Source organism: Notothenia coriiceps, unplaced genomic scaffold (genome assembly GCF_000735185.1).
Source record: "Notothenia coriiceps isolate Sejong01 unplaced genomic scaffold, NC01 NC01_scaffold00037250, whole genome shotgun sequence".
NCBI lineage: Eukaryota > Metazoa > Chordata > Actinopteri > Perciformes > Nototheniidae > Notothenia > Notothenia coriiceps.
Genome location: NW_011369951.1, coordinates 7,878,966 through 7,901,465, shown reverse-complemented (window position 1 = coordinate 7,901,465; position 22,500 = coordinate 7,878,966). Strand labels below are relative to the sequence as shown.

General features: G+C 40.5%; 2 protein-coding genes across 2 annotated transcripts in view; both read right to left on the bottom strand.

Moving 5' to 3' along the window:
• The window catches only part of LOC104967247 (cAMP-specific 3',5'-cyclic phosphodiesterase 4D), a 92,967-nt gene extending 81,988 nt beyond the window's left edge, over window positions 1-10,979 (bottom strand). Inside the window, exon 1 of the mRNA XM_010796664.1 lies at window positions 10,565-10,979. Within this exon, the coding sequence (XP_010794966.1) occupies window positions 10,565-10,827 (263 nt within the window). The 5' untranslated portion in view covers window positions 10,828-10,979. The remainder of the gene's footprint in view (window positions 1-10,564) is intronic.
• Window positions 10,980-11,136: 157 nt separating this feature from the next.
• Window positions 11,137-22,500, bottom strand: part of LOC104967246 (neurogenic locus notch homolog protein 4-like) — a 40,473-nt gene continuing 29,109 nt past the window's right edge. Inside the window, exon 26 of the mRNA XM_010796663.1 lies at window positions 11,137-11,219. Within this exon, the coding sequence (XP_010794965.1) occupies window positions 11,137-11,219 (83 nt within the window). The remainder of the gene's footprint in view (window positions 11,220-22,500) is intronic.

The window sequence follows — 22,500 nt, the reverse complement described above, 5'->3', positions numbered from 1 at the left end:
AGGCAGGCAGACTAGACGAACATTCAATTAAACAAACACTCCGACCCTAAACTCTTTCTGCTACTGGGGGATGGAAGGGTTATCAAGGGGATGCATTTTGATAATTTTGCTAAAAATAACAATAGCATCTCACCTCAGAATTGCCTACTGCATTCGAGTCTATGATAATAAATCTTGCAGTGTTGGAACAGCCAACTCCTATTGTTGAAACATGTCTAGACAAAGCATGAAGAGTGCTATGGAAGTGGGATAGACCTAAGTCCATAGGTGGCCAGGTTGTTAGGGATTCCTCTTACAACAAATATAATCTGCCACTCTTAATTTTCATGGTGCAATAAAATTATAACATCCACCTGACTGACTCCACTCTTATTTTCCACGGTCCACGGTCATCCCTCAAAACCATCTGCTCGCTCAAAGATAAACCTGCCACTCAAGCCTCTGCACAGCAATGTGATGCTGCAAAATGAAATATCTGCTTTTGTATGGCTTATATGTTGCGAGGAAATGTTTAAGAAAGTCACAATATAACGTCACTCTAACAATTTACCTAAAAGGTTATGTAAATGAATCGAATGTAATCATAATACAAATATTACATCGCTGAATCAATGCAGGATATGTACCCTCGGGCTGAATCGATGCAATCAGAGGAGACAGTGGTCAGACAGACGGTAAGCAGAAGGCTAGTAATCAGGGTAGGCACTGACATAAACAAGAACACACACTTGTAAAGAAGCACACACGCAAATGTGCAGATGTATTTGCACTGTCTATATTTGCACAAACATATGCACACAAATGAGAGCACATAAAAGATGAAAACAAACCTTCATAAAGAACAGGATATTGGAAGCAGCTGTGAAAAATGATCAAGGGATGACATCAATGACAAGATGGCCCTCACAACAGAGGAGGCAGCTGCATCTTAATTGGAAATGCAACTCATTAGAAGGGCTGGAGGTGGACACTCTCCACTGAGGCTCCATTCAGCCAGAGGATGTGAAAGGGGGGGGGGGGTTGTTGCAAAACTGGGAGAGAATCCCTTTGGATTTCTCTGACAGGTGATGCATGCGACCCAAAGTGTAACCATGTTTGAGCATTTACTTCACTAATAATGAAAGAGCCAGTCATGGGTTAGGGTTAGACCGCTACAAGCCTCTGGAGTCCTATGTGCTACTCCTGTCCTACATCTTCTGCATGGGTGACTTAATTCAAATTGCCATGTCATTACATGCACATACACATTCACATCTAGAATGAAGTGAAGTGAATTCTAAATGATGAAACAGGCCTGGGGATCATGTTAAAATGGCCTGAACTCAGAGAACCCATACACTACACAATGACTGTTTGCATATACTCAATATCAGACTTAGCCTTGAACATCTGATATAAGATACAGACAGAAAAGTGCCAGATTTAGAGAAAGAGATGGAAAAACTTTCTTTGCAAGGGCAGACAATGTTTTCTTATTTTATAGTTCCTTTAGGTGAAAATTATTTCCTGAATTCTAATGTAAATCCTTAACCAGATATCTCTCATACACATTTATCATTTTCAAAACAAGCCTGTGTCTTCTGTATAGCTCTGTGGCCATCTTTGGAAAATATCTAACCTAAATATTGAAATTACACTCTTTCATTTGGAGATAACTAATCAGCTTTCTGCTATCCAAATAGAAACAATGGGGAAATAATTTAAGTAGAGAACCCAATAGACATTTTCATGTTTTTTGTATGTACAAATCAACATGGACCTAAAATGTTCTACATGTAGATAGACATTATTGCTTGTTAGGGCTATACTTAAATTGTTCTTTAATATGCTGAGCCTAGGGCTGCTCGATTATGGAAAAAATCATAATCTCGATTATTTGGGTCAATAATTGATATCACGATTATTAAAAACGATTATCCATTTACTTTGAAAACATCAATTTATTGGAGGAAAAAATATGAACAGTATGTTTTTAACAGTTGATTACCCTGAAATGTAAGTATAATTCAACTGAAAAACCAATACAACATTTTTTGTAATAATAATAAAAGAATAATCGTTTTAATTTGATCACGTTGTTTTCGTAATGGTTGCAAGCCATAATCGTAATTGCGATTAAAATATGATTAATTGAGCAGCCCTAGCTGAGCCTGCATACTATAATCAAGACATGACCAATGGATTTACCACAGCCATGCACCATTAGTGGATCTCACCACAGGCTAATAAGGCTCTCTCTCACAGACAAAAAAATGGAAGCCAATGACACATCCAGCCCTCATTTAGATTGGTAAACATTTTCTTTTCTCTCTGGGATAAGGACAATCTTAATTACTGAGTCACTACAGTGGGTCTGGGGCTGTAAAAAGGGACACACATGTAGCGAGTTCCATCCACTTTCACAGAGGCCATATCAGAAAATTCTCCAAAGGGTACATGGCAATCTGCAGTCCAAGATATTCCTAGCTATTTAAAAACATCTCCTCATATCAGCAGTCCTCTTCTCTACTCCATCCTCAGGCTCTTCTGTGAAGGCTCTGGTGCAGATGCGTTCTTCAGAGCAGACTCATAATCAGTAAATGAATAGCCATTAGCAATCAAGTTTGGTGGTGAAATCAGCAGAAAGAAACCCAGCTGAGGATAATGAAGAGAATAAAAAAGACAGTGTGTATATACATACATACCTGTATAGACATATATATATATATAAATAGAGACAAAAATGCATGAATGACTGACATGTTGGAGCAAGCACTAACAGAATGTATCAGTTATTTTTTAGAATCAAAAACTCATCAGCATATCAAAAGGCCTTTGATGAAGCCCTGCAGCTGTGGTCTCTTTAACTCACATTCATTCTGGTTGTCCTTTAATTAAATCAGGTAGTGCAGTAACCACGGCTAACACACTTTTATGTGTCTGGACCTGTTGGATGCAAATCATAATGAATATGTATACAATACAACCCACTTTTTTAGTGCACTGCATAACTGAGCTGTGCAGAGCTGAATGTCCCAATGATCAATATGTTGAAGGAAAATCTTCCATTCAGTGTGGTTTTATATCAGAAAAGAATATCTGCCAGCAGAACTGGATGTATTGTTCGTTTCCATGCTGAATTTTCAAAAGAGTTATGTCATTTGACATGTATTGGTTGTGAGTCTGATACTTCTGGCATTACCCTGGGTTTGATAATCAAAAAGTAAAGAAAATGAGGAGTGGAGTCATATATTAGAAGATACTTTACTTACACTTATTTAACTGTGGTATTGGTTCAGCTCTGTGCAACCAGTTATCCATGCCAGATTCAACATTATTAATTGAGTCCCTTACTTTAGAATGTCCTTCCATTTGAGCCTTTAATTTTGTTTTGGTGATTTAATTTGTAAAGTTTTATGACTGAAACATTCCAGGAAAAAGCAGACGCGCTAAAAAATACAGAGAAAGGATCTGTTTCCAAATCCCAAAAAAGAAATGAAAGGGTTCTTGTTATATCTGAGTTTTAAGGAACCTTTGTAAAAGCTTTGCAGCAGTTAAAGGTGTTTCTGAGGTAAGCTTTGGAGCCTTCCTGTAACTTGAATGTATTTATGATAATGTATTTTCTCTCTGCAGTCATTTAAGGTCAGTCAATGGCCACTTCACTCGAATTAGAGGTAGAACACAGAGTTGAGTGGATGACCATGTGGTCTATTTATAACATGGGCAGGTGATGAGTGAATCCAGCTATGTTGAATAACTCCATAATAAATAGGATAATTGAATTTGAACATCAACACTAGGGGTCTTCTTCCTTTTTGCGATATATTACAGTTCCTGGGAAATAAAATACACTATCAGCATATAAAACATGAGAAATAACTTCTTCTATCCCTGTCTCACTTACTTGTCCTTGTTCTCTCTTCACAGTCTCTTCAAGCAACACTGTTACATAATCTTAATTTTCTTATTCATCTCAGCCAACACAGACTTGGACACCATCTCAGAATACAAAGTCAAAGCTGAGTCATAACCAGGGTCCTGCCTTATCTCTAACAGTGAGATGGTAACATATAGTGTTTGTGCATATTAGTGTACATTTGCGTGCATGTATGCAAAATGATGTTCATGAGATCTCATTGATTAGTCCAAATGTGCCTGCTTTTGCAAATGAAAAGCCAGTCCTGTGCTGGTGTGTCAGGCAGCCAGCACTGTTAGCATAGTAGCAGTAGCATATGTATGCAAATCACAGACGCTCTATTCTCCCGGGTGGAGAGCAGTGTTTGGGCTGATAAAACCTGGAAAATCCTCCTTGCTGCACAGCAGGATGACAGCTGCAATCCAAAGCCTCCTCAAAGGAATGGAAAGTAATTACTTGAGCAAAGCTACACCTTGAAAACAAAGAATGATAGGAATGAATGGACAATGGACTGGGAGGCTGGAAATAAAAAAAGAACAAAAGGCAAAATGGCGCTGGATATTAATAGAAATGTCATCTCACGCAACAAACAGGAACCTATAGAGTCTTATTTCAGCTGGACCAGCTACTACACAATGGCTGAAAAACTCACTGCGGAAACTCTCACTGAGGAGGCAGTAAGAGGGCTTCAGTTGTAAAGGGTAAACATCGATGGGCAAATCGATGTCAACAGCAAGGTACTGAGGAACAAAAACATTGTTCTGACAGTCAGTAGTACTGAATTCAACCATCTGAACCACTGCATATTTCCCTTGTATTAACCAGGAAAGTGGACGGGCGGGTACATCTTATATTTGGACCACTGGGGCAGTTGGGATTTCAGGCACTATTTTACAGAGCGGTATCACCTCTAAGGTTACCCTAAACACATTTGGATTGCTCTTGCAAGCTTAATATTTGTTGACTTATGTAAGGATAATTTACCTGACCAACACTCACTTAAGTGGTTTGGTTTAGTTAGGTGTTTTGCTGTTAACTAAAAGATAGATCTATAAATAATATGTAGCCAAAAGTGCGTGGTAAATTAGGAATTAGGAACATCCAGCCAAATAATAATCCTACCACATTTATTTAACAACTTTAGGTAGTGGAATAGTTTTGGGAAATGTGCTTAATGTAATATGTGTACAACCAACAACTAGCGTGTAAGAATCTGCCACAAATTAGCATGTTATATCTTGTTTGGTTAATCTATACAAAACACCAATGTGTGACAAGGAAAAGTTTAGATAAAAGACGATGTACCAGATTTCTTCTTGGCCAGGAGCAGAGCCCTCTTCAAATCACCATCAAACTAATATTTGTTTGAGAAATTCACATTTTGTTGGATTCTAAACCTGTCTAATAAATCAGATGATGAGTCAGATGCACTAAGAGCGTACCTGAAAACATTTCCAAATATAATGACGAACAATTAATGAAAAAACTTAATTTGCTGCCTCGAAGAAAGAAATACAAGAGGGAGAGGGAGATGATATAAACCCAGAGAGAAGCAGAGTCATCCTCTGCTTGGATTAGCACCTCTCTGTGTTCAGCTTACTCCCACACTCTCTTCTTCCCTTCCTCCTTTCCTCCATCCATTCCACCATGCCTGCATGCATTCCCTCATTTATCATAAACCTTTCACTCAGCTATCCATCCATCCATCATGTCCCCCACTCTCCAGACGTCCCCACCAAATGTCCTCAGTCAGATCACTCAGCCAGAGAAGGACTGGCATAAGCACTGTCAGTCAGAACCACCTGTATTCCCCTCGCTGAGAGCCCCCTCTTATGTTATATAAAGAGACACTTGCGATGTTACAATGAAGCATCAGTTGCTGTTGTGCAACAGAATCAAAAATACCTCTGGATCAGTGAGAAAGAAAGTGGAAAACAACAGAGTTATTCTGGTGGAGATAATACAATAACTGAGTCGTGAGTATTGTCGGTCACTTGAAGGTGAGCGCACAGACTTCTCACTCCTGCTTTATGTGTCGTGCCTTTGTGAGGCTGAGAGCAAGCAATTATCATATTTCTAAGAGATTTTAAATGATGTGCGCACATGCAGGGGCATTTATTCATGTCCATCAGGGTCTCTCAACACACAGTTATTATGAAGCATTAAGACAACATGACGCTTGAAAACAATTAACATCGTGTAATACTGTTTCACAGGAACAAACATGTAAGGATGGCAGAGAGGGGGCTGATGCTAGTGATGTGTCACTACATCGGAAAGACAGTTGATAATACAAATATAATGTCACAAACATCAAATATAAAAGAAAGTATTATCGACTGCAGTGTCTCTGGCAGAGAACCAATGTACTACATATCACAACCGTCAACTTCTGTCCCTGTCAAATTGATGATTTCACATTTCCTACTCTTGCAGCGCTAACGTGGTTCAGCTTTTTGCCAGAAACAGCTTGATCCTACACAGTGTTACGCATGTTGTAAACATACCTGGTTTACAGACACTGACTTGAATTCCAAACAGAAAACCAAACTAATGCTGCTGTTGGAGGTAGTGCTGTGCAGCTTTGTTAGTATAAATAATGGTAATACCACACTTGAAATCTTCCCAGCAATCCTCAAATATGTTAAGCTTTCAAAATTCTATTATCACATCTTCAATTGGGACTGTTTAGGGTTAAAACATAGACTCAAATATTTTTTATCTGAACCCACAAATCATTACATTACATTAATCCCCAAATGTACATCCTTTATTACTTAGTAAACAGCATATGGGATGCATTCTTTAAAGTATTCTCTAAGTAATTGTTAAACAATTTGTGTATGGTTGTAACGGTGCTGTGCTGATAAGGACAGCGAACAGTACATCAGGCCAATCTGTCCATAGAGAAGGATTATCTTGTTAATGAAGTGTGGAGTGGAGCCGCTGAGGGCCATGTATGTCACCAGATTCACTGCACAGTGGCCCTGTGGTTCCCTGCAGCTGTAAAACAATGAGGACATGATTAGAGTAAATTGCACTGCAGTTGTCAACCTCCCTCCTGCTTACAGCCATTTGATGTTATCTCTCTCTCTCATAAACAAATAGTCTCTCTCCAGTGCCCTTGCACACACACAGCAAACTTCCTCCTAACCTTCCCCACTCTCTCTATCTCTGTCTGCCAGTTTTTCCAATGTCAAGAGCCAACACAGGTACACGACCCACTAGTTACTAAGTGATTAAATGGTCGCTCTGCTGTCAACAGTCATGATGCAAATGGCAGTGTCTAACAAAATATACATGTAACTTTCCGATCCACATAGACATGCAGAAACATCACGTTACTTTTTTCTATTTGTTGTACGGAGATGCTTTCTGCAGCAGGCTCGAGGGAAGGCTAAACACCATCAAATACTGACTGCGACAAATGTGTGAGTGGAAACCAGAAAAGGCTTTTGTTCAAATGTTGCAGTCAAGGATAAACACCACTATGAGGGATGGCAATGAAAAAAAACATAAGACTACATTTCAAATAGTGCCCTAATCTTATTGTAATTTAATATTCCTATCAAGAAATGCATTTTATTCTGTAAAGCCACATTCTAATGCACAATCGCTATGTGCCCCACTATGAATGGCAATATTTGCTACTTCACTATCAAACTCTTAAAGTAGACCTCTTACAGGATGCTGCTGAGCATGCTTACTGATGCAGTTTAAGTATTGCCATTTGATGTGTTTTAAATATGTATTGGTCTGCAGTAGGGCTGAACGATATATCGTGTCATGGCGATAACCGCGATATGCGCATGCTCGATATTCACATCGCAGGGACGTGCGATTTTATGAATTTTTTATCATTTTTTTTTTTAGGACGTGCGATATTAATTAGGTACATTAACTCAAACACGTCATGTTACAATTATTTTGCTGCTTGCTACAAAAGGAAAACTTGCGCGGCTCTCATGTCAGGGGTACTTGAGTGAGTGACATGCAGGCTCTGCATGCACACTAAACCACCAATCTACAATCATTCTTGATCAGATCACAGCAGGCCCCGCCTCGCTAGTTTGCAGACCATCAAAACACCGGTAAAAAATGGGCGAGGCACAGGAGGACAATACCGGCGAGAATTAACATTTACTTCCAAAAAGATAAGCAACATCTGCCATCTGGAACTATTTTGGATACAAAAAGGTTCTTCTCTTCTTCATTCACAGATGAACCCCCTTATTTGAGGGTAAGCAACATGCATTATCATGACATGTTAGATCATGATATAAGATATGATGAGTCTACCAGTTAAGATCCAGACGTCTGTGACTAAAATCCTTCATCCGGTTAAATATAGTTAAAAAAACGCAATATATATCGCAGGGGGGAAAAATATTGCAATGTCAGTTTTTTTCAATATCGTGCAGCCCTAGTCTGCAGTATCATTCTTTGGCCTGGGGACATCATCTCTATCAGGCTTTGGCTGCACAGACCATTCTTGATCACAGAATAAAGTCTTGCTATCTTTCCATCTTTCATAACAATCAAAAGAGTAAACAAATGCCAACATTGATCTTATGAATGTATTTCATTAAAGTCATCTATGTACAGCAATGCTTAACACACAATTCTCAATGACAGACAAGAGCATTTTTTTCTTTTCCAATTATTATTCTGGCATAGCTCTGTGATTTCAGATTCATAACATTAGTTTTCTGATGAGCTACTTTAGGTCACAGCAATCTGGAAACGGTACTTACTGTACAACATAAGATTCTTGGAAACCTTGAGACAACCGGCTATTACAAACATCGTGCTTGAAAGCATCTCAAAGCATGAGCAGGTGTGAATCGTTGACACTTAATCATTGGTTCAGTAGAGACACATTTTAAAAAGGGCCAAAAGGATCCCTCCATGTGTGTACTGCGTTACATCATGACAGAATACGCTGAGCAACATGTCATCAAAATGATGTAAGGCAACATTTGGTCTTTTCTCTTATCTATAATAAAAGCAAACGTCATGCAACAAGTGCCACTTGCTCTTTTCACCCCTGCTGTCTTCATCATTGCAGATATTTAACAACTTGAAGCATCATACCAGAACAGGGAAAATCCATTCCAAGTACTCAAATGTTTTTGCTCCTCGATGTGGAACTGCGAGAAATAGCTTTCTGCTTAAAGGGGCACATGGGAGAACAATGGTGGTGGTGTGTGAAATTACATAAACTGAATTAACAAGCCCATATAAATCATCACATTTGCACCTACAAACACACACAGACACACACGGTATAATTGTGCACAGAGATAATTAATTCAAACATTTAAATTATACACACACACAAGAAGAACTGTGCCTCTAAATGAGCCAAGTGATGTAGAAGCCATGAGATGCTGCGTGTCTCCCTACGTTAATAGCACCATCAGTTATAAGAAGAACAGGGGAGAGCAGCAGGGACGAGAGATGATACAATATGTATGTGTTAATATGAAAAAGTCAAGGAAAGATGGATGATTGAGACAGAAGAGTAAGTGGAGAATATAAAAGGGAACTCAAAGCACCTGTCTAAGGTAAAAAAAATTGAGATAAAACAGACCTTGAGGTAAAAGCAGAAGGGTGAATAAAGGAGAGAAATGAGAAGTATTTCTGATATGTGAATTTATGTGCGAGGACAGTAACAGAATTTTTGAATTACATCATAAGACAGATCCAGATGCAAGAAGGCAGGGCTACTTGGAGGGATGTGGGCTAAAAGAAGTGGGACACAAGACATACAGAATAATAGTGGGGGGTTTTGTGAAAAATAGAGATGGAAGGGAAAGAGATATAAATCATGAGTAATTAGAGATGATGGGTGGTTAGGGCAAATGGAAGGAGGTGGAAGGTAACAACTGAAATTTTAAAAAGGGAGAAAAAAATGAGTGTGGGGAGGAAACAATGGGTGCAGGGGGAGACGGGGAGTGAATGGGGAAGAGGTATGAGACGAAAGGAGGGGGTGAGGCGTGGGCGGGTGCAGCAGAGGCTGATAGACAGCCAGGAATAGAAGTCTAATTAATAGTCAAAAACTGCAGGCAGGCAGGTGTGGAGAGAGAAGCACAGCTGGAGGGAAGAAATGTAGTGATGGATGGCTTCCTATTCTACCTATTCAACAACACAGGCAGCTTCACACACCATACTACTGTTTATCACATAGAGATAAAGGCAGAGTCGGCAAGGGAAAAGGGGGGNGGGGGGGGGGGCAGGGGGGATATGTGGAGTGAGAGGTGTGAGGATTGGACACACAAGGGGGGACATAAAAACAGAGATTAAGCTGGACAGAGAGGAAGAGAGAGAAACTCATTATCTAAGGTGAGAAGAGGGTCTCCTCGGGAGTGGGACGTGAATAGATAGATTAGCTCATGCACACTCCTGTCATTTCTCTGTGAGAGGAACGTATTAAAGTTAAACCGCAAACAAAGTTTAATTACTGAAACGCCTTAGCACACAGCCACGTCCCTCACAAACATGGTTCAGCAAACACAGTCCCGACCTTGAAAGTTTGCCAGGGTGCGGTTTAAACCACATGTCTGACAAAGACAAACATGAATATGCACTTTGCATGCAGCTCCACATCCAACAGCACAGTGACAATAGCCATCAATCGTCTACTCTCTCTGTCCATCTAAGTCTCACCATGTGTGTGCGACAGTGAAGCGCCTCTGTTTGTGGGTGTTGTTGTTGAGCAGCATGCGGCGAAGCAGTCGTGGCGAGTTGCGGGGGGAGAGGCGGGGGGAGATGGAAGACGGTGATCGCCGTTGTCCTCTTGGCCTCTCCGGCTGCAGCAGGTTTTCCCGCAGAATTTTCACCAGGTCTTCATTCAGGCCGGAGTGCTTGGGCATGGGGGGCACTGCCAGGGTGTCCTGGAGGGTCACCCCCATGCCTGCCTCCTGGGCCATGCCTGCCCCGGCTTCACCACCAGCACCACCAGCACCAGCCAGAGGAATGGACAGTAAAGGCAGCCAAGATATACGAGGAATAAAGAAATGCAGGCGCTAATAAATGCTTCTCCTGTCAGAGTCCAACAATTTCCTCAAAATGTAGGAAAAATGATAAAATAGGAAAAATAGACACATCCAAAAATCCTCTGGATGATAAACTGAAAAAAGATCTGATGGTAATTCCTCACACCAGCAGATCCTTCAGTAGAAATGCAGGGAATATAAAAGAGAAGACAAATCCGTATTCCCTTTCTTCCTCTCCGTCGTTTAAGGGGCCAGCAGATGAACAGAAGCACTGAGGATGGCTGCCTTTGCCTGCTCTGCAACACTGGATGTGTGCTGTGGAAGTGCTAGAGAGAACATGAGGGGAGGATTGAAGAAGGAGGGAGGGAGGGCGGGATGCAACAAAAAAAAGGGAATTCCGTCTATTCCAGCTCTGCCTCCCCAGGCCTGCATGCAAACTCAACACAGTCCAGTGGAATACAGCTCAGCAAGAGTTTAGCTGAACTAATTCAGTCTCCTCCAGTCCAAAACATCCCAATCTGATAGAAGCCAATAGGGACTATGAGATGGTTACCCATTAAAAACCCCAGAAGCGAATCAGTGTTGAGTTCCGTTCCATCTAGTCGAAGCACTTTATCCTTTCTTCCTCCCCCTCCACAGAGAGACTGACTGCTGACAACAGCCAGTTTATAAGCTACTGATCCTTTGGAGCAGAGCGTGTGTGTGTGTGTGTGTGTGTGTGTGTGTGTGTGTGTGTGTGTGTGTGTGTGTGTGTGTGTGTGTGTGTGTTCACACAATGGGTAGAAGGAAAACAAGGAGGTACGAGGAGAGCTATGGTAAGCTTCAGTAACACTGTACAAAAATGATGTATGTATGCATGCGCTTGGGAGCAGAGGCACATGAATCTTTGAGGGTGCATTTGTCAATGCAGCAGACTGCACTAAAAGCACCCATTAGTTATTGAGTAACCCAGACTCCATTCTCAGCTTGAAAGGATATCCCAAGGAACAGCAAATGATGCCATGGGTGCACACTGTATGTGCGCATGTGCACATATTTGCATTTTCATTTTACTAGCATTTGCACATACGCAAGAAAAAATAGGAGGGTTTCGTGCAACGAACGTCATCAATCCTCCGTCTTCTGCCACTCCCTTTCACTCTATTAGGTTTTCAAATGAAGGTAGACATGCTGGTAAATATGGAAGCATCATCCGCTGAATCTCATTTGCTACTCCCTAGCCTTTTCCCTCCTCAGCCTAGCAACCAGCAGCTTATCTGGAATGCAGAGTACCTGCCTCTAACCAGCTTTAAGTCGTTCCACTTTCAACCAAAAGCTGCCTCTCTGTGACAACAATTTTACTGTACTATTTTTATATATTATCCACTTCATACGAGTGCCCCACAGCAACACATCATTTATTTATTTCTATGAGTAATGTTAACCTGGCCCAGCACCAAACCTAAAGAGTCACATTTTAAGCATTTCTCATCAAGGCTATTCATTGCTGAATAATCTCAATATAAATTCAAAACAACTAATTACTTAATGAATAGACTATCTTTGCATATTGTGCATTTACAGAAACTAGTATGTTGGAATTATTAAGCTGCATCTTAACAGTAAGCTTCCTCATATCAAGGCACTTCAGATTTGTAGTAACAAAAAAACGGTGAAATGGCACATCAAACACGATTGTGGATCTCTCTCACTACAGTTAATATTCCTGAGGGGAAACACGCTAGCTGCTCTGCACAGTGGCACCACAGCAGTGTTGTAACCTTAATGCTGTGACATTGTTAACAAGCTGTTGTTTGGGAGGCATAATGTCACAAAGTTTAGCTGGGGCTTGTAGGCATGTCATTAGTTTGGGAGGTAGCATGTTTTGCCGGTGTCGAGACACCTTAACATTCAACAAAAAGTGTCAATGTGTTAGCGGCACTAAATCAAAATGTTTGAATTTTTTTAGGGGTAATCAGCTGGATTATGTTGCCGATGTACAAAGGCTAAGTCCTTTGCTGCATGGATGTACAGTTTAATGGCACCCCGTTTATCCTCAAGCATGCACGATTGTTTATAGTCTGTCTTGCCGCTATGACGCTTTAAAATAATAGTACACAAATGAATAGAGGCCAGTTCACCTATTTTACACAGACTATGGTTACAACCTAGCAGTCATTCACAAATACACTATAAACAGGGCTGCACATAACTGATGCGCACCTCCGCCAAAAGGCGCATTTGCGTACCAACATTGAGAGAGAGAGAGAGAGAGAGAGAGAGAGAGAGAGAGAGAGAGAGCGGTGCCAGCAGGGACCGTGAGGCCTTGACGTAACAATATTCCTAATTAAGTAATGATAACACCCTTTTCACCCCGGTACACTTTTCATTTGCCCGTTCGTTGGGCACTGTAGTGATGAAAGGGGGATGTATGGCTTATCTGGCGCCCGCAGCTCACAGCCAATGCGAGGGAAGAGGGTGAGAGAGGGAAAGAAAAATATGGGCTAGCTGGCTCTACACGAGATATAAGAAGAAGATGCCTTCTCGTGTACAATATGTTGGAGGGAGCAGTCCTCTCAGTCAGCTGAGAGGCTGATAACTCCAGCTCATGTGAGGGGTTAAAGGACTCTGAGGGTTAAGATAGTTCACTTTACCGTCTAAGTTTCTCAGGAGGGTCTCAAACGCGGTTTGTCCAATTCATATTAACACACAATATTTCCAAGGCAACTCCTTATTGGGATAACACAGGTTTGAAATCATTTCAATGTATACTACAAGTTATAGGACCACTTAGGACGGTCACCAAAAATATCCTTTAAATTCTGGAGGATAAAAAAAAATGCAATCAATAAATAATGTTATAGGTAAAATAAAGTTGATGAAACAACAAACATAACATAAGTTACATTAATTGTTATTGGCTATGGTAGGTTATTGGTTATAGGGTTATGTTCACATACTTATTTGATCCTCCCTCACTTGTCTTAAGTGTCAACAGAGCTTTCGACCCAAACACCAGCTATTGACTGTGGATGCAGCAGACTAATCGCGACTACAACAGAGAGAAAGTAGGTAGGCCTACATCATCAGCTCCATGTCTGACAGAGAGGAAGCATGCCGGCGGGCATGGTCTGAAGCTAGACCAACACCACTGCCTGATCCTCGCCGCCGGCACACAAGCAGCGGTTTGATTGGCTAGAGCTTGTACTGGCATTGATTCAATTGGCTGGCGGCTTCCGTCGAAGCTTCAAACAGTAGAACATTGCAGTTACTTTTGCAGGAGCACCGCAGGAAAGCTCGCTTTGCTCCACAATGGCAGTTCGGCCGAAGTGTGACGTCCCCCATTCAAAAGTGAATGGGCAGAAGGTTGACGCGTCAACGTACGCCGCCGTGTGTATGGGGCGTCACTATGAATTATGAAGGGATATCTTATGAGAAGAACCAGTCAGGAGGGTAGTGATGACAGCTTGTAGGATTATGGTCGTGCTAATGTTTGTTTGTGTTCACCCTCTGCATGTGTGTTCTGTTTTCACCTCTGCATTTGTGTTCATGTCCGTGCTGTCTTGCAAATAAAAGGGGCCCCTCAAAGTTACGGTTTATTTAATTTTAAGGATGCGCACAAGGCAACACCTCCAGGTGCTCCTTTGAGAACAGGGCAAAAAAGTTATGTGTACCCCTGACTATAACCATCTTTTTAGTATTCATGTTTGCAAACCAACTACCTTACTGCGTCCCTCAGCATCACCAGTAACACCCTTTATCAACCCCAACCACTCCACAGCGCAATCTTCTAGTAAGGAGACCACCATTAAGCATCACCTTGGATCCATTCTTGTATAACTACTGCACACACTTTTGGTAAGTATCAACAATAGCATAGTATTGAGCAGTCACATAAATTGCCCTCGAATAAAACCATTTTAAATCACATTTGTTGCACCTATTTCTTTTCAGACAGAGTACTTGTATCTTCCTTAAAAAATTGAATCCTCAGTAGTACATGTAGGGCATGGGTCGGCATAGGGGCGGCCCGTGGCCATTGGTGCCGCCAGCAATAATAAATTTTTTGGACCGGACAAATTATTTTTGAGAATAAAAATGTAAAACAGAAATTAGATTTTTTTTTGTTTTTGGTTTTTGTTACAATATCGGAACGACAGTCGCACATATAGAGGCTATGAATGTCCGAATAGACAATCTACCTACAAACCTGAAGAATGCTTATTGTACTTGATCCATGTTTGAGAGTGAATGACACACAGCACAGGCACAATCTGACAGTGGTGAACCGTCAGGGCATTTCAAGGTATAATACCCTGGAACACTCAGGATAAAACAAACAAAAATCATTTAATTCTTATAAATAATGTAATACAATGTAATTAAATGAAGAATCGTATCTGTGTTGATCTGTAATATTACCAGTGTTACTTTGATTGTTTGTCCTTTCTCTGGACCATGCACTGAACGCATTTCAGTGGTTGTTGTTTTGATACAGAAAGCGAAACAATCAGATCTTGTCTGGGGTCTCTGGGTAGATATTCTACCTCAACCCAGGGTATTCTACATCCTTGATAGACATGCCCTGGGGCCGGTTACCACTGAATCCGAGAGCGTACGTTTGGACTGACAGTACCTGATCAACCAATCATAATATTAGACTTTGTTGTACCCCCAACCATGGGCGTATTCTTTCAGAGTCTCCCTCGGGTCCAGGGGCTTATTCTCAGAAGGCCCGCTAGTTTAACTGGGCTCGAGACAGATGGATCTTGGATCAGTGGTAATAAATTCAACTATAAAATTCACCAAAAGGTTCCAGTTAGAGAGAAATCTCCCATTATACAAGGTCCAGAACATCAAAATGTCTAAACTTGGCTTTATGAAATATTAGTGTGATATATATAGTTTGAAGAGTAGCGCTGTAGCTTTATCACGTCTGCATGTAATCAACAAACTGACTGCCAATCAAATAAGAAAGTACAATGAAAAAACAACAATATTTATTGTAAATTAACATTGAACTAATACAACAGATAATACAGTAAAAATACTGTGGATATGTAATGTTCCCTCTCGGGGCTGCATTTAAAAATTAAAATAACGAGAAATATACATAAAAATAGCTTGAAAATTGTGTGGCATCTTAAAACCTGTTTAACGCCCAAAGGTCCCTGTCGGCGGGTACTTTACTTTTTTGTTTCACGACACTGTGTCCTCAGGGGGATCTTAATATTTAAGAACCTATTAATGTGTTATACCCAGATTACGGAAATAATCTCAGGCACTAACTGACGATACAAACAATTTTTTACCAAACAAAAACACAAGTCTTCATAGAAGCATCTAATGACCCTGAGCGAAAAATGCTAACGGACTTTGGCACAGAACTCAAAGATAAAAGTACCCTTATTACTTATCGTTAGCTGGCACATACAAGATATTCTGATTAAAGCTGAGGTTCCACAGATGTATTTAGGTATATATTTATCATCACTGGTGATCCGAACTTCGCGACAGGGGAAGCAAACACAGACATCACAACACGTATCTTTACGGAGCTTTAGGGAGATCGTTCTCACCGTAGCTGTCAATCTGATCAAAAGACGTGTTCACATGGCATTAAAACGAGAAAAAACGCGGCTGAATCGGGTTATATCCATAAGGTGTGATAATGTGTCTGTGTAATAATTTTTTTTCATTTATAATCCATAATTAAATTTGTATGTAAAAATCGGAGAGCAAAAAGTTAGCTGCTTAATGGTAGGCCACCAGAGTTATCGCAGCTTCCGGTTCTTGGCTATGCGGCAGTCTATCACACTACACATTACCAATAAAGGACTATGTGTGGAGTTTCCCCTCGATTCCATTGGCTCTGATGGTTAAGAAAGAGATGCTCACAAAATCCAGCAAGGGGCGGGCCAGAGATATGGAAAATCCACCTAAATGCCCCCAGAAGAGGTTTTTGCTTAAATCTTTCTAAACAAGGTCAAATACCACTTGTTTTGCATCAATCTTGATACAGGGTACTTATTATATGTTGTACTTTGGATTCCTAAAGCTTTTAGTCTACTAACCCATCATCCAAGGTTAGTTTTCACTATAAGTACAAAATATATTTTGGACGGACACTATAATTTACAGTTTTTTACCATGTTCAATCTGAATTTTCTTTAAAATAAAAAACATCTATATTGAATCTGACTTTTCTACATCCTACTGACAGGTTTATCATTACTTTGAGAGAAAATATTATTAATTTAACCCTTTTAGAAGGGAAGATATGGTCATTTGTTCTGGGAATGTCATTTTCAAGCCTGAAACCTGAAAAACAGGCTCGGGTTTAACAGGTTAAAAGTGCTTAATTTTAGGTGAATAAAATAAAGTGTAGCAGCAGCTTGAGTTTCCCTTTTTCTTTGTTAACCGTTTCACATCATGACCTAACAGTTTCAGACGATTATAGAACAATATCAGTCTTTACACATCATAACAATTGAAAAGTTTTAAAGTTTCTCTTTCTTTCCCTCTTATATTGCAGTCCCTCACTCACTTTGTTTTATTCAGTGCGAGAATTGAGCTTGAGCTTGTCCTGCCAGGAGTTTAAATCTGGGCTGAAATGGTGTCAGGGCCATTCTCATACACACATGCCCGACCGGTGCTCATTGGTTAGCCTCAGTTAGCCTGCCCTGGAACCATATTTAGTTTTAATTTTGATCCTGGTGGACTGATCATATTGGGCTCTGAGACTGCTTATTTGACCTCAGTTCTGACTTGAGAGGGAATTTTTGGGCAAACACTTTGTGTTTTGTCTCATAGTGGCGTTTTGGCACTTTTAATGAGCGCCACGGTCTCTGAACAAATGAGACACACTGGTTCTGTGCTCCCAGTGGGCAGGATGAACATGAATGAGTCCGTCCACTCAAGGTTAAAAGCTCTGTTCTCACTGTCCACTTTCCTCTTCTTGGAGAGCGCCATGTGTAATTATTTGTCTCTCCCTGTCTGCCGCTAACACGCCTGTTCAATCTCCTCTCCGCTTCTCTCCCTGTATCGCTAATTATTCTCTTCACTTACTTTCCTCTCTTCTCGGGGTGTGTGTGAGTCTACAGAAGGTCCAGTTGTGATAGACACGGTTCGCAACTGCAATCTGGCAGCGGGGTGCACTGACGCTGACAGTGGATCAATAAGTAGGTGGACAGCGCGTGGTGCTGAAATAGCCAACATGTGGTTTGTGGTTTGAAAAAAATAACACCAGCTCACTAAATCATTAAAACGTAATGTTTACTTATATGTGAAAAGTAAAAAAGTTCAGTCAAAACATTGACAACAAAATCGGAGAAGCCGCTTGATCATGGAGGGCGAGGGGTGATGGTGCATATGCTGCCACCCCAGTTGGCAGCTTTGTTTTGAAAGAAAAGTTGGCTCATCGGACATTTATGAGAGAAAATCCCTAATGTCTGAGTGCAAGTGAATGCAGCACAAGACGCAAGCTTTGTAACCCCATCCCCTGGCCCTGGCGCGAGCATGGAAATGTGATTGTCATTCGAACGGGACGTTCACAGATTTTTCAGATGGCCAGATTTCCCCCCCCCCCAAGCATTCCAACGTGTCACATGTTTTAACAATCAATTACTTAAATAAGCCTTTGATTATGTTCCGGCCCCCCATCTAGTGGCTCAGAAAAAAATTGGCCCAAGGCCAAAAAACTTATTTGCCGACCCCTGATGTAGGGTGTACTACTTGTAATTTATGCTTGAAAAACAAACTTTAAATACGAAAAGCTTGAAAGAAATAGAAAGAAAAAAAAGTCAAGAAATATTAGGGTCCACCTCCCAATGACAGCTCATAAAGTCTTTGCCGACCACTGCAGAATTGTGAGAGAGTAGAGAGTCAGCTGTGTTTGTGTCCTTATCGCCTCACACCAAATCTTCCTGTTTGGGCTCCTGTCTGTTCTCCAGTCATGGTCATTTCTAAATGTTTCATTTACTGAAGGATCCCATGCTGCAAAGCTATGGCAGGCAGTCAAAGACAGCCATGACAGCAACAGAGAGCGGCTGGCCTTCATTTGACAGCAGTGACAACTCACAATACTGAAAGGAGAAGAATGCCATTCTTTCACCTAATGTTTTATTTGTCTCTCTCTCACATGGTGACCACAGATCATTACCGTCAATCCTTGCCTTCCTTTTACTACTTTCCTACTAACTAATATGTATGTAATGTATACATAATACCTTGTTAAATTCAACATGTATATTTTCTACTTTCTTGTTTATTTCTAGTCTTTGAATTTGTATTGTACAATGCCATGTCTTTCTATGCTGCTGCAACGCAAACATTTCCCAAATTGGGATCAATAAAGTACTATATTATCTTATATTTTCTTATCTTATCTTATCTTATTACCTGTCATACAGCCATTCTGCTTTTCTCCTTCTCTTTGTAAAAAAAAATGTTCTTGCGCATGACTTCTATTTGCATTTCCCTCTGGTTACCAAGGGCAACATACAGGGACAAGTGGATTTATCAAGAACTAAGGGCTGGAGGAACAAAATAAAGAAAGGGAAGGCATTCTGCAGGGCAAATCTGTAGTGGTGAATATGCATTTGGTAAAAAGAGCCATACCACACAAACACTACAACATACAGAGACACAAAACTGACATGCACTGAGATTGCAAATTAATGCACAAAGCGCAGCTGGCATACGCCTAGAACAGCAACAATTAGATGACTATGCCATAGCCATTCAACATACAAAAAAGGATTCGGAAAATTTGATTAATCGATGATTTTTCATGTAAAACTGGCAGAAAAAGTGTTTTAAGATGTACATCTTATTAAAATGAATAGCTTTGAGTTTGAACTGACAAAACAAGAAATGTCAACATATCACCTTGGCATGTAAAATATTGGGAGTGATATTTATCTCACATTTTTTTAGACCAACCGATAATCCATAGTTGCAGCCGAACACAACACAAGGTCTAATGTTTTTTTTCAAAGTTTTTGTGTAAAGAAATATATTCTGTATCTTCCTTCACAGTGCAGTTGTGATTTATTCTCTTCTCAAAAACAGAGGTATACAATTGCAGATTTTGAAAAATACCTAGCATTGAAATGTAATTCAATACTCCTAAAATAGCTTAATACAATACAATAGAGTTTGTATTGACCAAAACCCTCCAGGGCCTCAAAAATAAAAATATATATAAATAAACAGCAAAAAATGAACCGTATATGCTTTACAAAAGTTTAACAGGTGTATGATTCAGACCTGATTTTCAGATCTGTCTTTGAACTACACCATCCGCAGAGTTTTTATAATCATTGTGTTTGTATTCCCCTTCACACAAAATTAAACTCTGACTCAGTTTTGACAAATCTTCTTTCTAATTGCTTTTTCCATTTTTATTCTTTAGAAAAACTAAACCTCCTTGTGAAGAATGAAAGGAACACACTATCTGCTCAAAACATACCTCAAGTCTGTATTTAAATCTGAGCTCATAGTCCCGATCTCCTTGCAAAATATTGTTTACTCTTGACAGATGGGTTGCCTTTTCTTTGGCAGGACACTGGCTACTGACACCTCAGAGAGCACAGTCTGGAGTCTGGGATGTTATTGGCTAAGGGTTCCCTGTGTGACATTTCATTTATTAAATCAGTAAAATTTACATTAGGTTATTTTTTAAGATGCATACGATGATGGACCCTTTATAGCATGTACATATTGCTATAGTTAAAACTTAAATACATGTAATTGTGTAGCAGACATTTTGAATTGTGAGGGGATAGTGTTGGATTGATATTGGAATAGTATTTATTGGAAGGAGAGGGGGTGGCAAGATTTTAAAGGTCCCCTATTATACTGTTTTTCATCAATATATTATAGGTCTCAGATATATACAAAACATGTCTCTGAAGTGTTTGGCTCCAAACCAAACGGATCATTGTAGCATCCCATAATCCCCTCTGTTTCAGCCCTGTTTCAAAAGTGCTGATTCTCTGTCTGTGACTTTAGATGAAAAATAAGGAGCCACTCCAGACGCCCCTCTGAGAGATATTTGGTTAAAAATAACACAATGGTGCTCTAGGAGGAGATTCAGGTGATAAGGTGTGTGGGGGGGGGCTTGTTACCTTGATTGGTTATTGGCTAATGGTTACACAAGCCATAAAAACATTATGACATCATTAAGTGATCAAAATCTGATCAGCTCATTTTCAGACAGGTTTTTATATAAATGAATCAGGACAAAAAGAGAGAGAATCTTTTTTCCTGAAACTTTCAGAATGTACACAGAGGGGACAAATGTTGATGTTTAAAAGACATGAAAAAGTACATTTTGCATAATAGGTGACCTTTAAATAGCTAACAAAAGGGGTGACTTAAAGGTTGAATTAAAAGACAGTTTATCTACAATTCAATGTAGACCAGAGTCTACAAGCCATTATGTTACTAACAGACCAAATGCATCAAAAGCCGTACTGCAGCTCTGCCTCCCTCAAGTGGACATCTTACACCACTGAGAGACTCAGTGACAGGTCCAGGAACCACAGTGGTGAGTATGGCCCAATTCCAAATCACACACTCGCAGCTCAACGAGGCTCTCTCCTGTCAGATGGAGGGAATAAATACAGCAGCAAGCTTTGGGACGAACTCCCCTCTCTCCGGCAGAAACAAAAAATGCCGTAACTGTATGTAACAACGGTTTCAAATCAGCATCTCTTGGTCAAAAAATTAAAATGAATTAAAAAAAGAAAATTCCAAACATCTTTAATTGAGTCCGGTCAGGCAGGGCAGCAGGTGAAGTCAGCACCGATGCAGACTCGCTGTTTGAGGGCTTGATAACCCACTCCCCCTCCACACTGCTCCACACTCGTTGGTTTGGAACAGCACTTAATGTGGTGGACCCTCTGCGTGAAAGCGCAAACGGAGGGGTAGTGTGTAGGGTGTGAATTGGAATTGGGCCTATGTCTTCACCCAGAGTAACCATCACTTCTGATTGATACTCATGATTAAGTTCACACCATCAAATTTAAGTAGGGATGCACCGAATATTCGGCCGCCGAAAATTATCGGCCGAAAATGGTTAAAAAGGCCCTTTCGGCTTTCGGCCGAAAGGGTTCTAGCACCGAAAAAATATCACCGAATGTCAGAGAACAGGGTTACGTTGGTAAGCTAACGTGTTGTTGTGATGACGTAATCAAAACGCGGCGACAAGCACGGCGCGCGACCATGCTCGCGGCTGGCTCACAGCCAACATGTCTGCCGCTTGGAGATATTTAAAAATATCAGAGAAAGAGGCGCGGATTGCGATTTGTAAAACGTGTTCAGCTGACATTTCTCGAGGGGGTGTAACTGCAAAGACTTTCACCACTTCAGGATTACTCCACCACTTGAAATCAAAACACCCGGACAAATATGCGGAGTAAGATCAAATCACAAGCACTGACAGCGAGAGACTGTTCAGCGCTGCCTCTCATGTGCTTGATGAGAAGAGGAACAGACTTATGGCTGATAAAGCAGAGAAGCTAATGTTCATTAAAAAGAACCTCCCACTTTTCCTTAATAAGTAGACAAGGCTGGCTTATGTTATATTCTTGTGTTTTACTTTCGTAGTGTGTTCTCCTTGTG